General features: G+C 40.0%; 1 protein-coding gene across 8 annotated transcripts in view; it reads right to left on the bottom strand.

Moving 5' to 3' along the window:
* Positions 1-17874, bottom strand: part of MCTP2 (multiple C2 and transmembrane domain containing 2) — a 251996-nt gene that overhangs the window by 142279 nt on the left and 91843 nt on the right. For 6 of the 8 annotated variants that reach the window (XM_079914839.1, XM_079914836.1, XM_079914835.1 and 3 more), the window contains 4 exons: positions 5731-5873; positions 4917-4993; positions 4315-4426; positions 354-389 (listed from right to left, as the gene is read on the bottom strand). In XM_079914839.1, the coding sequence (XP_079770965.1) occupies positions 354-389; positions 4315-4426; positions 4917-4993; positions 5731-5873 (368 nt within the window). Of the gene's footprint in view, positions 1-353; positions 4233-4314; positions 4427-4916; positions 4994-5730; positions 5874-17874 lie in introns of those variants that run through there. The other 2 variants (XM_079914841.1, XM_079914842.1) reach the window with 2 other exon arrangements.

The raw sequence follows: 17874 nt of genomic DNA, 5'->3' as shown, positions 1-17874 counted from the left end.
AATCTTTTCACTGCCCTTATAACAGTTTCCACCTAATGGTAAATAGCTTTCTAAAGGACTAAATCTAACTGCACTACAACTCCAAATAATTCAAGCTTAATGAAGTGTAACATTCTAACACGGCCGGTACATATAAAATGTCAACACTAAAACAAGTGTAAGTTCAAACATCTGGCTATGCCCTTATTAAATGAAATTTTAAAAGGGAGTTTGTTTCCTTTTTACTCATAACAGCAGTAAGAGGAAAAGAAAGCCTTTCCATGTAAAGGTTGGATAATAATCTTGTCTACATTGGTCTTTGCTACAAAGGTGAACCACATGATGTAAAGAAAAAAAAAAACAGCTATATTTACCTTGCTGGCGCTTAACTGCTTCCGATCTGACCAACGCTAAGGATTATGTCCATTGAATCGTGAAAAATGGCAAAATAAAAGAGAGAAATAGAGCCGTTAACAACACGATGATGTTACCATGCTAGTTAGATGGTGCAGACTACGTTCAAACAACTGACACCCACATTCTGAGGTTTCAGAGAAAACACATTTGAGCAAGAAAATAGTTAGAAACCTAGAAAAATCACATTTCTGTGGTTGTGTTACATCATTTTCTCAGTATTCAAAAATGAAAAAACAAGGACATAGAATACTGCTCAGTCCTTACAAGTACATTTATGTTTTTATTTGCCTGAAAACACTAATTTTACCTCGAAAAGCAATGTGGAAAGGCAGGTTTTTCCTACCTGAAATACCCAGATAGCATTATAAAAATGTTTAAGAAATTCATGGACAAAGTTAGTTCATGTTTAGGTTTCTGTAGTTTTAGATACTAGAAAAAATAATTCCATTGCCCTCTGCTGAGAAAATCTCAATATTCGAAATAATAGGAAAAAACAGTCTGAGTCATTTCTTCACAATGAAGAAAAATAGGCTAATGTACCAGTGAGGGAGGGAAGAAAAAAATGTTCTGAACAGCCAGTAACTTCACCACTGTTCTCTTTTGATCTCTCATTTGTCGAGCTAAGACTGCTGAATTTCGTCTACAAGTAAAGTTCTCTCCTAACAAAATCCTCTCATTACTCCTGTCACCGTCCAGTACTGCAAAGCTCTACTCTGGCTGGTTAACCAGCTAACTGGATGTTAAAACTTGGAAAAATTTGGCAGATTACAACTCAATTATGAACCTAATTGAGCAGCCCATGGTAACTATTATGATTAAGGAAAAAAATGCCTTTAGGCAAATGACCTATCCACATTGCCAATAAGTCTCCCCAGGAAACTAGAAACCAGAAACAAATTGTCTTGGGGGAAAATCCACTTATATTCCAGGGACCAGCAAGTAGAAACGCTGGTACAAAAATGTCTTGAAAATATTCTTCAGGAAAAACACTTTCCCTGGTGAAACTGGAAGCTCAACCACTCAGCATGTGACCCAGAGTTATAGATACTACAATCTGGGTATTAAAATACCCAGACTGGAAAATGAGTATTACTGTCTGCTTACTACAGTACTAAGAGCTACCATATTTCGGGTGTCTACTCCGTGCTAAGCACTATATTTGATCATGCTGGTCTTCACAAACCTATAAAATAGATAATCTTTCTTTTAAATCCGCATTTCACAAATTGTAGCTGAGAATTAAGTAATTCTGTGAATTTGATCTGATCAGTTAACTTCTCAAAACTAAAAATAGTGGAGTCGGGATTCAAACCCAGGCAGTCTGATGACAGAGCTCATAGTTATAACTAAAATTCTATTTTTGCTGAGAAAAAGAGACAGAGGGCAGATGTATCAGCCCTCCACCTAGTGCCCTACCTCCTAACTGTACCATGCCCGTATGCACTTAAATCCCTGGCCCTGAGGGTCAATTCACAGACATTTTGCACACGTTAAGATTTTTATTGGCTTGGCTCTAAAGCAACAAAGACTGCCTCAATGACAACGGGAAGAAATATGGGTACAAAACCAAGAATTCAAACTGAAATCTCTCTATCAGGCTTTAAATGAAAATGGAAATTTATAAACAAATTATTCCCAAATAATCTCAGTCCCCCGTGTTAGTTACCCCATTTAAAAACCCAATAGAAGAATATCTTTAAATACTAACTTAAACTCAATGAAAAGATCAACAGTTTTCTGATACTTACTCTATCCAAAGGGCCCCTGATGTGCACTGTTAAGTTGAATAGCCACACATGGCCAAGGATAAATTATTCCTTGCTCAGGTATACTTTGAACAAGTATATAAACAGAAAAATAACACTACCAGTCAGAACAAATAGAACAGGCATTACCATTATTATTATTTCTATAATACCCCATTTTATTATATATGTACATCTATATACACACACATACATATACATGGCTATGTATATATATGTATGTACACTCGTATATATAGTAAATAGATTGTACACGAGACCCTGCCAGACAAGCAAAGAACGAAGAAAATGAGAAATCGTACCAGCAAGGAGATAATGCGTACCATCTGACAAACTCTCAAAAACAGGGCGTGGAGGAGTCAAGGAAAGAAGGGCCAAACTAAATAGGATGACAAGTGTGTCTCCTTTTAGGGCTCTGAAAAGATAGGCTTTGAGATGTTTTCCAAAAACAAACTCAAGCTGCATTGAGTATTAATTGCTCTGCAATTTGAAATAAATTTTGACTGAAATGGCTCTACTTAAAAACTCCAAATTTTGGCAACATTTCAACATATTTTAAGTGACAGTAGTACTGCTAAATATGATCCAATACACTACAGAAAAATCCACATGTGGAATAAACACACAGCTATTATGCAGCTGAAATATGCAGCTATCTTCCTGAGGTCATTATCCAAGTTTACAAACCCCACTTAAATATGTAAGAAATTTTCAGAACGTATCAGCTGGCAATTATGCAACCACGTGGCAAATAATATGCTCATTTCCATGGCATGTCATCGCAACCTGGCATCCAGCTCAAGGAACCGGTCACCCTCTGGATGCCCTGCCACTGAATCCGATGGCAATGCCATCAAAACTAAGAGAAGTTAAAGGAAGTCCCTCGCCACTATGTTGGGTAGAAAAAAAAATATTTTTGACATCAATTTAAGACATTTTAGCATCAAAATATCTATGTTATTGAGGCCTCAGGTTTTAACATTGCCACTTCTTAATTAATAAATGGAGATCTCCCCCTCCAAAGTTATCATCAAGTAAATGCTCATAAGTAAAGAATTCAGATTAAAAATAGCAACTGTTTAGTTGACCCTCTGGCAATTGAAAAATCACTGTGCAGTTTTTTTTGTTTGTTTTTTTTACTCCTTTAAACTATCTTCAGTGAGTTTACTAGTAAATCACTCATGATTTTCATCATGAAAATAAATTACAACTAACTGCAAAGGTAATGTCAAAATGAAGAATATTCTCCACACTGACCCCACTGACTCAATTCAAGAGGTATTATTGGAGGCCTACTTTATAAACAGGCTTCAGATTTTCATACCAGATTCTAAACATGCTGAAATGTTAACACATCTTAGTCCTTTTTCAAGTAGCTGTTTTTAATTGGCTTTTTAAATGCCTTTCAAATAAATGACAATCCAAGATGCTTTCATTCTCATTTTCATTCTTGGAATTTTAAGGTATAATACCAGAATATAAAATAAGATTATGGTTTGTATTCACATACTTGCTCCTAAAAAGAGTCCCCATCATACTGTCACAAAATCCAATGCTTTTTGATGTTACAGACATCTTTAATAGGTAATGCATTAACTAGAAATTACCGTGTAACAGACTAGACAATATTAAATGTGTGTCTTCCCAGAAGAACTCTCAATAGAAAATTTGGTAGCTAAAAGAAAAAGGAAGATGAAACGGAAATGCTGCAAATGTATACTTGATTACCTTAGTAATGTACAACACAATGACTAAACCCTGGGAACAGCTTTTCATAACTAAATAATGCCTAAGTCATCTAGTACCTAAGAAAACAGTAAATGGAAACCTTAACCTTTAGAAAAAGCATATTTTGTATGATCTGTGACAAGCAAACCACAAGCAGCAAAAACACTTAATAACAGCAATAGTATTATTGCCACAATATTAGTAATGTTTACATCCCTAGCCAAAATAGAGATCATTCCTTACTGGATTTCTTTCCAGGTTTCCAAAAGAAAGGGTGTACATTATCACAGATAGGTACTTTAAGTCTCTATACAGTTTTCCCCCCTACCCAAATAAATACAAAAATGTCAGCCATCTGGCAACCCAATTATCAAAGAAAAGTTGCAATGGAGAATTTTAAAAAGAACAAAAGGGTCACACTCACGTGTCTCTTGAAATCACACTGTTTTACTACTAGGCTCAAATTTAATACAATCACTCCCATGTCATCTTCTAAACTGTTTGGATCTTCCAATTTTAAAATATGTTCAGTCGTCCTATAAGCAAAAAGCAACAAGTGATGGTAGCACTTATTGGTAGTACTTTATAGCCTTAGAATACATCAGGAGCTTATGATAAAAAATCTCCTACCCCTGAACAGGGGTGAGACACAAGTTAAAAAAAGCACCAGATTCAGTGAAAATAAACCAACCATCTTCAGGGGTAGAGAAACTGTTTGGCATTGCCTAATTCAACAGTTGGTCAACTGATTCTTCTCCCCTACTGCCCAAAGAAAATGTAAATACTTGTTTTAATTTTAAGGTAAGTAGGTTAATGAACACGAAAGTACAAAATTCAATACACCTTTTAGGTTATGTTATAGAAGATGTAATATCTGACCAATATATATTTGGGAGCTAAAAAGCGAAAATTATAGAAAAACTCACATTTTAAAGCACTCTTTCATTTATTCTGATTTTGTCATTTGATTATCTTGAGTTCCCTCTAAAATTCACTAATAACAACTAGATGGTAAAATTACAATACCTGTTAAGCTCAAGATCACTCAGAACGACAAATGCAGAACCCATGAAATCAGATGTAGTTAAATCTCGATCATACACCTACAAAGAAGAAGGGGACCAGTAACACACATTAATGTGGCAAACCAACTGAGTATACCAAAGTATGGATAAATGCAATAGGCTGGGAATTTTGAATTCAGTCTTCTAGATCTAAAAATAATTTGCACAGTATAAAGAAGAATTTAACCAAGCTGATGGGGAGAACAAAATTATTCAAACCTATGCATTTTGCTTACTATGGCCAAAATAACAGAAAATACTTTTAAGGCAGTATTCATATGCGTTAAGATACTATGCACAATGGACCACTCTCTGTAGTTTAAATGGTCTCTCATTAAAATTTAGTATTTTCCGCAGTGAGCAAATCTGCCAATTAAATAGAAATTTGCTAAATATTCTATAGCAATCCCATCCTGCACTCAACTCATGCAGTTTTAACCCAGATGTTAGAGCAATTGATGCTTACAACCGGTAGCTTAAAGCTCTCTGAGAAAGGCTTTAGTACTTGTCACCACTGCACTGGCAGTAATATTTCTTCCACATTCAGTAAGTTTAAATACAATCAATGGAGATATTATTTTCACTCTGCTAGATCTGAGAGTAACATACAGTTTGACCAAGGGTATAAAGAATCCCTTCCATACTTATATTTTTAAGCCAGTGCTTAGGAATGATACAAGAATGAATTTGGGGAAGTTGACTTTTAAGAGGGCGAAGATGGCTGAGAAATAAATGTTTTTAATAAAAGAGCAGATTTGAAAGTCATCTGGGATTACCTTCACACGCAGCTTTTGATCAAGGCTTTGTATTGGCAATAAGACTACTTCGTCCCAAACTGGGTTCAAGTTCTTATATATGACTTTACTTTTGTACAGAGTCTTCCCATTCAGCTTAAATTTCACATAGGGATCACTCGTGCCTTTAAATGAAAAAGAGAGCAAGACAGGTTTTTAAAATATACGTAAAAAGCCTAGGATCTCCATTAAATAAAGATTCTTTCCACGCTCTCCAGGCTCAAAGCACTTCACTGAGCACACCCAGAACAAATGTCTCCCTGCACAGAGACTGAAGGCCCCAGAGGTGGAGAGGGGAGAGAAGTGAAACAATCTGGGGTAAATGACTGATTCTTCTTTGCCTTTCCTGGTAGAATATAAATGGGCTCCTTGAGCTTTCTCTGTTTGGTTTCATCGTGGGTATGTCATCACTCTCCTACCCACAAAAAATTCAAGAAATAAAATCCACCAGCACCAGCCAAGCATCTCAGGAGTCCTGGGGAGAAGCCCACTCCTCCTAAGAATGGCAGTGAGTCAGTGAAAAGGGAAAGAAACCATTTTCAAACATTTGGCCAGATGGCTGACTCAACAGAACTCTGTACTTTATAATATAATCATAATAAATCAATCAATCCCTGGAACCACCGACTCAGAAGCCCGGGGACCTGGACCCCAGAACCAGGGGTGTAGAGATTAAACTGACAAAGTTGCCATTCTTCGCCCCACCCTCCGCACCTGCGGTAAAGCAGAGAACATTGTCTCCCCCTGGAGAGCTGAACGCCCCTCAACAAGGCCCTCCGACCCGCTGGCCTCGGGCCAACACCCTTGACCTGCTGCCTCTTCCCGGGAAGCTTTGAAAAGGAAAGAATAATGTCCCGCTATAGCCACTATGTCCAAAGCAGAAAGAAGGGCCGATGATGGACCCTTCCCCACATTTTTCAGATCAGTTGAGGAAAAAAACCATGCCCACAAACATAATACCAGGCTTAATGTGTTGTGCAAGTGTTCCATCATACTCGGGACACAGAACAGAGACTGGGACATGCTTGCACATTACTACCTAGTGAAGGATGAATAAAGGAGGCACAAATAAATGAATAATCCACGAGGGCATGAATGAAGGCTAGCCAATAATGCTACAAAGAAAGGAAAAAAATCTAATTGGGGGAGGTATGCTGGTAGAATTCATCGTGAACCAGACTCTGAATAAGTGCTCAAAGACCAACAGTCTGTTTTGTTCACTGACACATTCCAGGTGCCTTGGACAATGCCCAACAGAGACCTCCACAGATTTACTGACATGAGTTCTTGATATTAAAGTCAAGCCAATGTAGTCTAAGAATATTACATCAAAAATTAATTAGGCTACTCTGTCACAAACACTTCCAACTCGTTAATACCCACCATGAATTATTTCAATCATTTTTTTTTTCAGCTCTTTCTGAGGTTTCTGCAGGACGGAAAACTCCTGAACATGAATGCAATTCTTATACTAACTATTCTAACTGAGAGTCACATCCCTTGGGGGCAAGATAATACACATTGGCTAAAAGTCTTAACAGAATAACCAAGGTATCATTTGGATAATTCAGCCATTCCAGCATGGCAAGGCTGCTAACTTTAAAACAAAGAAATCAAGTTACAAATATACACATATACATATTCGACACTCACGTTGTAAGTTTGGCAACAAAGGGGCAGAAACCCAGCAGTCTTTACTTTAAACCTGGACACACACGTACTCGCACACGCTTAAGCAGCAATTCTGAGCAGGATAGTAAAAATGAAGGCATTCCCAGCCATTCAGTGGAATAGTCACTAGTGAGTCAGTAATCTGTCCACACCCCCCTCTTTGAGAGTACAAGAGAACACCTGCGGCAAGTCAGATTTTAACAGTCATTCTGATATATATAGATAAAAAAAAAAAAAAGTGGGGGGAAAACTCTAATAAAAAGAGGCCTTTAATTAAATGAAATTGCCACTCTGGGATCAGGCCTTCATGCTTGTCAGCGTGCTCTCAAAATAAACATCTCAAAACCGGGCCTCGGTGGTGTCACTTTCTCACAGGCAAAGCATACTGGGTAATCCCCAGGCATCTTGACAGCTACATAATGTTCAAACTGTTTCACGGGTGAATGGCAGCAGTTGCGTGAAAGAAAATATTAATGTCTGGAATTAATAGAAAAAGGGACCGGGGTTTACAAAGCCAAACAAGGAACCAGGGTGTCAAGTGAGTACAGCGTTAATTGTTAGGGAAAATTTGAGAAGGGGGGGCAGGGGGCACGTAGTGATTTTTTCTCTCTGAGCCTAAGTGCCTCACTGTCAGGCAAGTGACATCTTAACTAGGCAGGTTCTGAAAAGGGGTCGCGGCTCAGGAATGCAACGCCCAGATTATACAAATGATGAGATGACACCTGAATGGGTGGACTTTAACCTTTTTTTCACAGGGCGCTTCATAAACAATGAGGCTCCTTGGAATAAAGAGGTAGTGTGGGGCTTCCCTGGTGGCGCAGTGGTTGAGAGTCCGCCTGCCGATGCAGGGGACACGGGTTCGTGCCCCGGTCCGGGAAGATCCCACATGCCGCGGAGCAGCTGGGCCCGTGAGCCATGGCCGCTGAGCCTGCGCGTCCGGAGCCTGTGCTCCACAACGGGAGAGGCCACAACAGTGAGAGGCCCGCGTACCACAAAAAAAAAAAAAGAGGTAGTGTGGAACTTTGGGAGGAGAATGAAACTAGGAGGCCAGAGACGGTGCCTCTCTCCTGGGGTCGCCACCCGTCCTGCCATGTGGACTCAACAGAGTCACGGAGCCTCAAATTTAGAATATGTAGCCATCACACATCCAGAGCCGGAGCTTCCTGCTCCCGTGCAAAAGGTACTGTGGTTCTGGGTGTGCTGAGACAGACTGACAGCCACGCACTGGTCCTCCAGAAATGCTGTGCCAGTTCACACTCCCGACAACGCGGGACAGTCCTTATTTCTGCACAGATGCTATGGATGGTCACGCCTCCCTTGACCCTGTACCTGTCAGGCCTGCTAACATCACTCACATGCCACAAACACAGGTTGCCTCAGAGCATGGCTCAGTGTTACTGAGTACTAAGGGGGACGGCAAAGGAAGATCCACCCCAGAGCCTTTTCTTCTGTACCTGGCGGGCAGCAGGCAGATGGTATATATAACCCAAGGTCCAAGAGGTAAGTGTCAAAATAGAATAGAACTTGGGGGGTATGCTAGTTCACAGGCGGGAAAGGTTAGCTCCAGCTGGGGTATCCGTGGAGGCTGAAATAAAGGAGATGGGAATTGAAACATGGGCGGATCTGGCCAAGCGGAAAAGGACTGAGGCCATGTGGGCTGGAGGAACCGGCACTGAAAGGGGAAAGAGGCCAAAATGACTAGATCTGTGCGGTGCCAAGCAAGCATTTCAATTCATCCAGAAATTAAGGGGATAAAATGTATAATGAGAAAGTTAAAAACCCCGGTTTTGAGTCAGACTGAAGTGCCTTAAAAGTCACAAAATAAGGAATTAGGTTTTTGTTCTGTAAGAAATATAGTTTTGGTTTTCTTGTTCTCTTTTTTTAATTTTTTTAACAAGTGTAATACATGCTCATGATTCTGAAAGGTATGAAATGAAAACTCTCCACCCTCTTAATCTTTCCTCATTCCCATTCCTCATATGCACCAGTTTCTTGAGTGTCTTACAGGAAAAAATACAAGAATTGTTCTTAACTCGAATGTAATCATAATAAATGCACTGGACTCTGTGCTTTCACAACTAAAGTACCTTGAAGCTCTGTTCACATCAGCAATACAGATTCACCAGGTTTTTTTTCCTTTTATCAACTGCATACATTTTCATTGTGTTCTTGTATCTTAATTTATGTAACTAGTTACCAAATAATAAACATTTACATCACTTCCAATTTTTTTTTTTTTTTTACTAGCACAAACAATACTACAACAAGCATCTTTGTATGACTATCTCTGAGTTCATATGTGATTATATTCAAAAAGAATAGCAGGGCTTCCCTGGTGGCGCAGTGGTTGGGGGTCTGCCTGCCAGTGCAGGGGACATGAGTTCAGGCGCTGGTCAGGGGAGATTCCACATGCCGCGGAGTGGCTGGACCCGTGTGCCATGGCTGCTGAGACTGCTCTCTAGAGCCCGCGAGCCACAGCTGCTGAAGCCCATGCCCCTGGAGCCTGTGCTCAGCAGCGAGAGAGGCCACCGCGATGAGAGGCCCGCGTACCGTGGTGGGGGTTGGCCCCCTCTCGCCGTGGCTGGAGAGGGCCCACACAGGGGCGGAGACCCAATACAGCCAAAAATAAATAAATAAAATAAATAAATTTATTTAAAAAAGAAAACTGCAAGGGCAAATGAATGTGTCTTTTCTGGTTCTGACAGCCATTGTCAAATTGTTCTTCCAAAGTCTGTCAAAATTTACACTTCCACCAAGAATATACGTTTTGTATTTTTTTCTTTACATGCTCACCAATATTTGATGTCATAAACCTTTACTTTGAAAAAACGGCAGGTAAAAAAAATAGTATCTCCATTTTTCTCTATCATTAACATTTAGAGTAAAGCTTAGGGTTTTTCATATTTTAGTGACCTACATTTGCCTTTCTTTGTCAGGGAAATTCTCACTGATATAATTCACCCATTTTTCTATGGGCTCGAGGTTTTGTCTTTTGCTTATGGATTTGAATGAGCCCTTAACTATGGAAAGCAGCCATTGGCTGTAAATCTTGTCATACTTTGTTTAGACTTACCTTACTTCTTGCAATAAGTTATTTCCATTTTTATTTAGGCAAATTTACCAGTTTTATTTATGGCACTGTCGTTTAACATTCTGCTTAGAAGAATTTTTCTCACTAAAGGATTTTCAGTTAGTTCAGCCATGTTTCTTTCCACTGATTTTGCAGCTTTTCGTTTTTTACACTTAACTCTTTGGTCCATCTGGAATTATTTTAGTGTGAGAGGGAAGGAAATTCAGGTTTACTTATGAGTAGGAGAGTAAAATGATCAGAGCCACGCTTCAGAAATATACATCTGGCAGCAGCTTATAATTTAGAAGGAAGAAGAAAAAGGCTAAAGCGAAGAAACCGGTAGTTGAGATAACACAGCACCGGGGAGTTGAGGAGATAGCTATACCCAAATTATAAGAAGCACCGATCCAGGGTTTCACAAAGCATGATCCATGGAACACTCATTCCTCGAGGTGCTCCATGGACTGAAAGGGTTATGTCATCAAAACCACTGGGAGAAGCTGTTTACTCTTTCCTTACTTGGAACTTCCCTATGTAGAGTAAAATATTAAACACTGCTAAGAACTGTATTAATGACAAACGAGCAATAATAAAAACAGCCTAAAACTTTTCTACTCTGTATTTCATAAAATTATTTAAATATAGAAAACATTTTACTTGGGGCACCTATGAACGTACTATTAAACTCCTCCAAATCAAAGCTCTGGAAGGTGAGATGCATGCCCAGGGTTGCCTAATATGCATGGTAGGTGAATTATATGAAGATATGATAAATGAATAAACTTTGAAGTAAGATGGGCATGGTGGATTAAACTCCCAGACCTTCCTTTCAGTAACTGTATAACCTTAGGCATCATAATTTCCTCAAGCCTTACCATCTTCACCTGTAGATGGAAAAATGCCAGCTTTGTAGAATTATCTTGAGAACTGAATGAACCACTATATTTCGGTAACAAGAGGCTCCAAACATTTACATAGTATGTGCTTCTATTTATAGTATTACTACTCAATTAATTTAAAAGGGGAGAGTGTGTAACAGTGTATGCAGTACTAATTAAATATTCATTTACTTTATTTTAGCTGTCCAAGTAACATGCACTGATAATTTGTCTCTATATGTCCCTTCTAAAGGTGTGATGTTTATAACCCCTTCTGTCTTCAAAAGTCGAACAGAAAATTCCTTATGTTATATACTTCTCACAGGGATCCCATGTGGTTTGGGAAAATTTCATGAAACAATCTGAGCTGTCTTGGAAGGAATGGGCCGTTTAAAATCTGAAAGTCACTAAGTATTCATGAGTACTAGCTACTGCCCCACCTACAGTCCTAAGGGGATTCATTAGGATTTCAGAGAACTTTGCAGGTATAATCTTATGAAAATAACAGGCAGCTCAATAAGAAGGACACATAACTCAAGTTTATCATCAGGAGAGAGTCATCAAGAACCATCATATTTGAAGATTCTGTTCTCTTGGCATTCGATTTATCAACCCGAGCGTGTTATGGAAAAGATGGGCAGTATTAACAGGTGAAGTGGTTGAATAGAACAGATAAAATCACATGGACTGGCTCAAGAACTAGCCCAATATGCAAATAAGATACATCTGTAATGAAACTCCAATTACCAACACCTTCTCTTTGCTTTTTCTAGTATAACAGCTCATGGCCATGGTAGTAGAAAAAGCAGAAAGTCAAGATTAATTAAAAAAAAAAAGAAAGAAAGAAAGAAAGAAAGAAAGAAAGAAAGAAAGAAAGAAAGAAAGAAAGAAAGAAAGAAAATTACCACCATCTAGAAAAGCTTACTATCTTGGTATGCACCGAGACTTTACACATACACACTTTCCACAAAAAGGAATCAGACCCCATATTGTATTCTTTTACCTGCCTTCTTCAGTCAATAACACATCTGTCCCCTTCCATGCCCGTAAGTATATTTCTATAAATCAGTTTAATGGCCATTTATGTATCTATTTGTGTGTGTGTGTGTGTATATATATATATATATATACACATATATATATACACACACACACACACATATGCATTATATCATATAGTTTATGTACTATATCATATAGGTTTTTAAAACTAGCATTCCTAATTTAAACTAAAAATCCAATGCATTGAATGCGAAAGTTGTATTTGTAGACAAAACCTAGTTATTTGTCACCAGCAAAGCTCATTCGCCAAGTTAAAAACTTCAGCCATATAGCGTCTCCAAAAGAAACGTGGTCTTAAGCTAGAAAAGTTTCCTAATTAAATGCATTTCTCGGAGTTGTTGTTTGTTTATGAAAGGAAATGATCTCCATAATTTTACACAAAGTTCACATTTTGTAATACCTGAGAACTTTTCTCAGGGGATATTAAGAGTTCAGTTTCAAGTCAATAATTATTTACTAAGTCTTTAGGGAAACTGAGATACACATAGATGAATTCATTCTGCATAAAAAGTATTTGAACACATATGAAAAGCATAAATTTGACTTTTTTCCTATCCTCTGGCTTAAGAGTAATAAGATTCATTATATTTATACACATATCTTCAGACTCTTTGCAATATATATACCTATTTGGAATGTTTCTTCTTGCCAGAAAAAGAAGTAAATCTGAGTTGTTTTCATATGGGATCCATAAGTTCTGACTTTCTCCAAGGGTGGCTAAATAAGAGCCAGACGTGATTTCAGAAAACAAGCGAGTGATGATTTTTCAACAGCTGCTGCTGCCCTCTAGCAGTTACACTGAGATTTCCAGAGCAAGCCATGTCCAATTGCAGCTTTCTTAACAGACCCCTTCAGAAACCATAATGGGCCTTATGGAAACTCAAGGGCATTTTTCCTCAGTCCAATGGGACAGGAGAAACAACTTTCCCTTTATAGAGCACAGTCTACTTTACTTAAGAGAGCAGGAGATTCAAGTCTAGCAGAATTCCAAGCCAGGCTTTATCCACTACAATTAAATGAAGGGAACATGCACATTCCCCTTCTCCTGCACATGGTGGCTACATGCTTCTGTTTTTTTGGTACCAGCCTCAGAAGAACAGTTTCCTCCCAGACCATCTAAAGGCCTTGCTGGCCACCTTCTGTCACTTAGCACACCCTGGTTGAACCACTCCTGAACTTTTCTCCCAGTGAGATTGACTCCCCTCCTCTTGGGGAGCCCACCATGGACAACAGTTCAGCGGCACCTTGGACAAGGCTTGCCCGTGGCTGGACCCTGTGATGTAGTGTACCAAATTCACCAAAATCCTTTTTTTTTTTTTTTTTTTTTTTTGCAGTACGCGGGCCTCTCACTGTTGTGGCCTCTCCCATTGTGGAGCACAGGCTCCGGACGCGCAGGCTCAGCAGCCATGGCTCACAGGCCCAGCTGCTCCACGGCATGTGGGATCCTCCTGGACCGGGGCACGAACCCGTGTCCCCTGCATCGGCAGGCGGACTCTCAACCACTGCGCCACAAGGGAAGCCCGAAATCCATTTTTTTGAAAGATCATCCAGTGGCCAACTTACAGTGAGATTGAGGATCTGAATTTACCAATTTTACCAAAACTTGCTTATTTTAACTATTTATAAAGTTTTACCAAAACTGTTTATTTTGACTATTTTAAAGTTTGTATAGAATAAACAAGGGGAATTAAGAGAGCTGTGGAGAGTGAGGTCCTCATGGGGCCTTCAGATTCTCCCCCTGTACCATGCTCCCCCCAAAACTTCCTTCACCCCACCCACCCCACCCCAAGACTTCCCTACCTGCCCTACTCTCTGCCTGCTCACCACCTCTGTTCCCCCTAATATTCTTTTTCTGTCTTTAGTCATCCCCTTTGTGGGATCTTCAACTTAAGCCAGGCCATGTCCATTCCTTTCTATCATTTTCTTTGGCCTGAGACAAATTAAATATTATTTAAGATGCTGTTCTGGCTTTGTCTTCAGGGCCGATTAACTAATATGACCCAGAGACCTTCCAAAGTTGTTTTTTTGTTTGTTTGTTTTGTTTGTTTGTTTGTTTGGGGGGTACACAGGCCTCTCACTGTTGTGGCCTCTCCCGTTGCGGAGCACAGGCTCCGGACGCGCAGGCTCAGCGGCCATGGCTCATGGGCCCAGCTGCTCTGCGGCACGTGGGATCCTCCCGGACCGGGGCACGAATCCGCGTCCCCTGCATGGGCAGGCGGACTCTCAACCACTGCGCCACCAGGGAAGCCCCAAAGTTGTTTTTAAAAGTTCTCATCCAATAATGTTATACACTTAATTTTCTAAATAGATGAATGAAAAACATTGTCAATATACTGATGGATTCAGTAAATGGGCCATTTGGTGAGTAATTGAACAAACTGGCTTTTGTTGAAGTGGTCACTAAGAAGAGATGCCTGCACCCCTATTCTTGATGAGGTGATCAGAAGTACACAGGGGTGTAAACTCGGCTCCCCATCCCTGTTGCGGGACCTTGGCAGGCTACCAAAACCCACCAAGTGGAGGAAATCCAACTGCTACCTGGGTTTCAGGATGGGTGTTTGCATCTTTAAAGTTTCAAGTTTGCTAATGAATGAGCATCTTTCTGAATAAGCTGACCAGATGTGTATTCGTTGCTCCCACACAAGCACACCAATGATCGAGCGCCATCTGGTGCTCAGAGTAGGTACTCCAATGCGAAGCAAAGCCCCAATTTTTGCAAAATAAAAAGTATTGACTGTGACCCTTCAGTACAGTACAACTGTGATGTGGTGCTGGCACTGGAACAAAACAACACATCCATAGGAATCAAAGAGAAATCTAAAACACAGACCCTCATATGGACTGCATTTTAATACCCAATTGAAAAGTGGCCATCAAATCATTAGGGAAAGGAAAATGTAGTCCTAGTTAATTAAATACCCATTTGGCAAAAAGTAAAACTAAGTTCCGACTCTGGGCCAAGAAATCAAAATAAACTTGATACAGATCAAAGAGATTAATGAAAAAAATGTAAAACCAGACAGAAAAGAATAAAGGTTAATGCATCTCTCTCAAGAGAGAAAAGGCCTTTCAAGGTACAAAAGCATAGGATGCAAGGAAGAAAGGAAACTCTCCAGAATAAAACTGTAAGACTGGAAAAGAGGTTTGCAACAAAAACTTTATAAACAAAATTAAAAGGCAAATGACAACGTAGAAAAATATACATGAACATATCCAGGAACCAGGAGAATAAGCCACAGAGATGGATGGAGTTGGCTGTGTACAAAAGAGAAGCAAATATCTCTTAACCAAATATATCTCAGGGTCCAAATTTCTCTGCATAAATTAAAACAAGACCAAGACGATACTTCTTCTTTATCAAAATTGACATAGATAATCTACACACAGTGGAGTTGAGAAACGGGAAGTGGAACACTCATATACTCCTGGTGGGTGAGCAAAATAGAGGTGTTTCTCAAGAGTGAACTGGCAATTCTGTTAAGTAGAATCTTGAGATGTCAGATCATGTGACAGAAAACATCCAATTCACTGCAATAAATGACTTGCAAAGAAATAAAGTTTGACACACAGATGTAGGTACAAGAATGTTTTCTGTAGCATTATTACTAGTAATTAAAATCTGGAATGATAACCTAAACTGGCACATTAATTAAACAAAGAAAGGTGTACCACTGCTTTTAATTTCTTCTCAAAATAGAACTTTTATAATACAGAAAAAATATATATGTGAAGCAAAATTAGCAAATCATCAAGTAATTTGAAGTCAGATCCTATTTTACTTTAGAACTCAGTATTTTTTAAAAAATCAGATCAGTGTAGTACATTCAGTAAAAAATTTCAATAAGTAATGACCTACTGGGATGACTTCATCCACACCAAGCTTTCCCATGTTGGTCGCTATGAAACTTGAGGGGCATCTTCTGAGTCAAATTTAAGATGAAGAAAATAAAACCATCAATTCACAATGGGGTTCTTATTCAAATAATGCACCCTTAAAAACTAGTGTCTCTTTCATTTCTGCTGTTGCACTGACAAGAACTCAGGAACTGGTCTCAGAAAACAACCTTAACCAACCCTTTGCCTTGCTGGCAGTGGGCAGGGGGTGAGGAGTACAAAATCTAAAGAGAGGGCTTCCCTGGTGGCGCAGTGGTTGAGAGTTCGCCTGCCGATGCAGGGGACACGGGTTCGTGCCCTGGTCCGGGAAGATCCCACATGCTGCGGAGCGGCTGCGCCCGTGAGCCATGGCCGCTGAGCCTGCGCGTCCGGAGCCTGTGCTCCGCAACGGGAGAAGCCACAACAGTGAGAGGCCCACGTACCGCAAAAAAAAAAAAAAAATCTAAAGAGAAAAACAAGAGGTATGCAAACGGTGGGACAAATTATCAAGAAACTGGGAAGAAGGGCCCTAATAAATTTGGCGGAAATGCCACAAGTCATTGCCTTTCCCAGAGGGAAAACACAGAAATAAAACCGAAAGAAGAATAACTAGAACCAGACACAGCAATAATAATAGCTCGTGGCCACTGTACATGGCTATGTCACCCCTCCCACGCACACATCCCCATAAGCACACGCACCAGGTTAAACCCCATAATCACTGCTGGATGATGTCTGAGCTGGTATTCAAACTCAGATGATCTGTGCCCCGAGTCTGTGACTCTGACCCACTGTCCAGTGCCCCCAACACTTCCCATCCTAGCACAAACAAGGTCATCTGTGTTGGGCAGCACAGAGTATACCGAAGAGACTGCTGAGGGGCTGGCCCAAGCCCACAGAGCTGCCCGGAGGCAGAGGGGTGAACCCTCAGTGCATCCCATTCACAGCACACCTGCTGGGAAGCTACACGGCTGATCCTCAGCATATAACACAGAGTTCTAGAAACATCCAGCCTGTCCCCCAATCACAGCTGCAATGAGGAGAATGTTCCTCTCTAGGTCTAATACAAGAGCATCCTTTCCTTTTTAAAGAAAAATATATAATCATAGAAATGGTACAATCTTTAAAATCAGCCTACTAAATCGCAAGAGGCAAACAGGACCCAAATCAGAGATGCCTGACATTTGAACGTTTTGGTAGCAGTTTCGTAATTTATTAAACCCCTATTGCATGGCCAACTTTTCACACTAGTGGGAGATCTTTAAAAATTTTTGTCTAAACCATTCCTTTCAAATAGGAAAATGACTTATCCAATGCATTCTTCCTATAATCTGCAAAAGTACCTGTCCCTGCTCTGAAAACAGCTGTCCCAGTCTACCTGGGCTGGGATTAGAGAACCGTTTGCTGGATGAATGGGTCACGAATTGTCATTGCCTAAAACTCACATCAAGAAGACGACCATGAACCCTCAGCCCTCAGGCCTACAGCTGAAGGGATGTGTACGCCCTAGTGATGTTGCAGTGAACTCCTGCAATGGACTTTTCTTTCCCTTTTGCAGTATTGAAATGTGGC

Source organism: Stenella coeruleoalba (assembly GCF_951394435.1).
Source record: "Stenella coeruleoalba genome assembly, chromosome: 2".
Taxonomy (NCBI): Eukaryota; Metazoa; Chordata; class Mammalia; order Artiodactyla; family Delphinidae; genus Stenella; species Stenella coeruleoalba.
The sequence above is the reverse complement of the archived record's forward strand: the minus strand, read 5'-3'. Positions and strand labels throughout refer to the sequence as shown.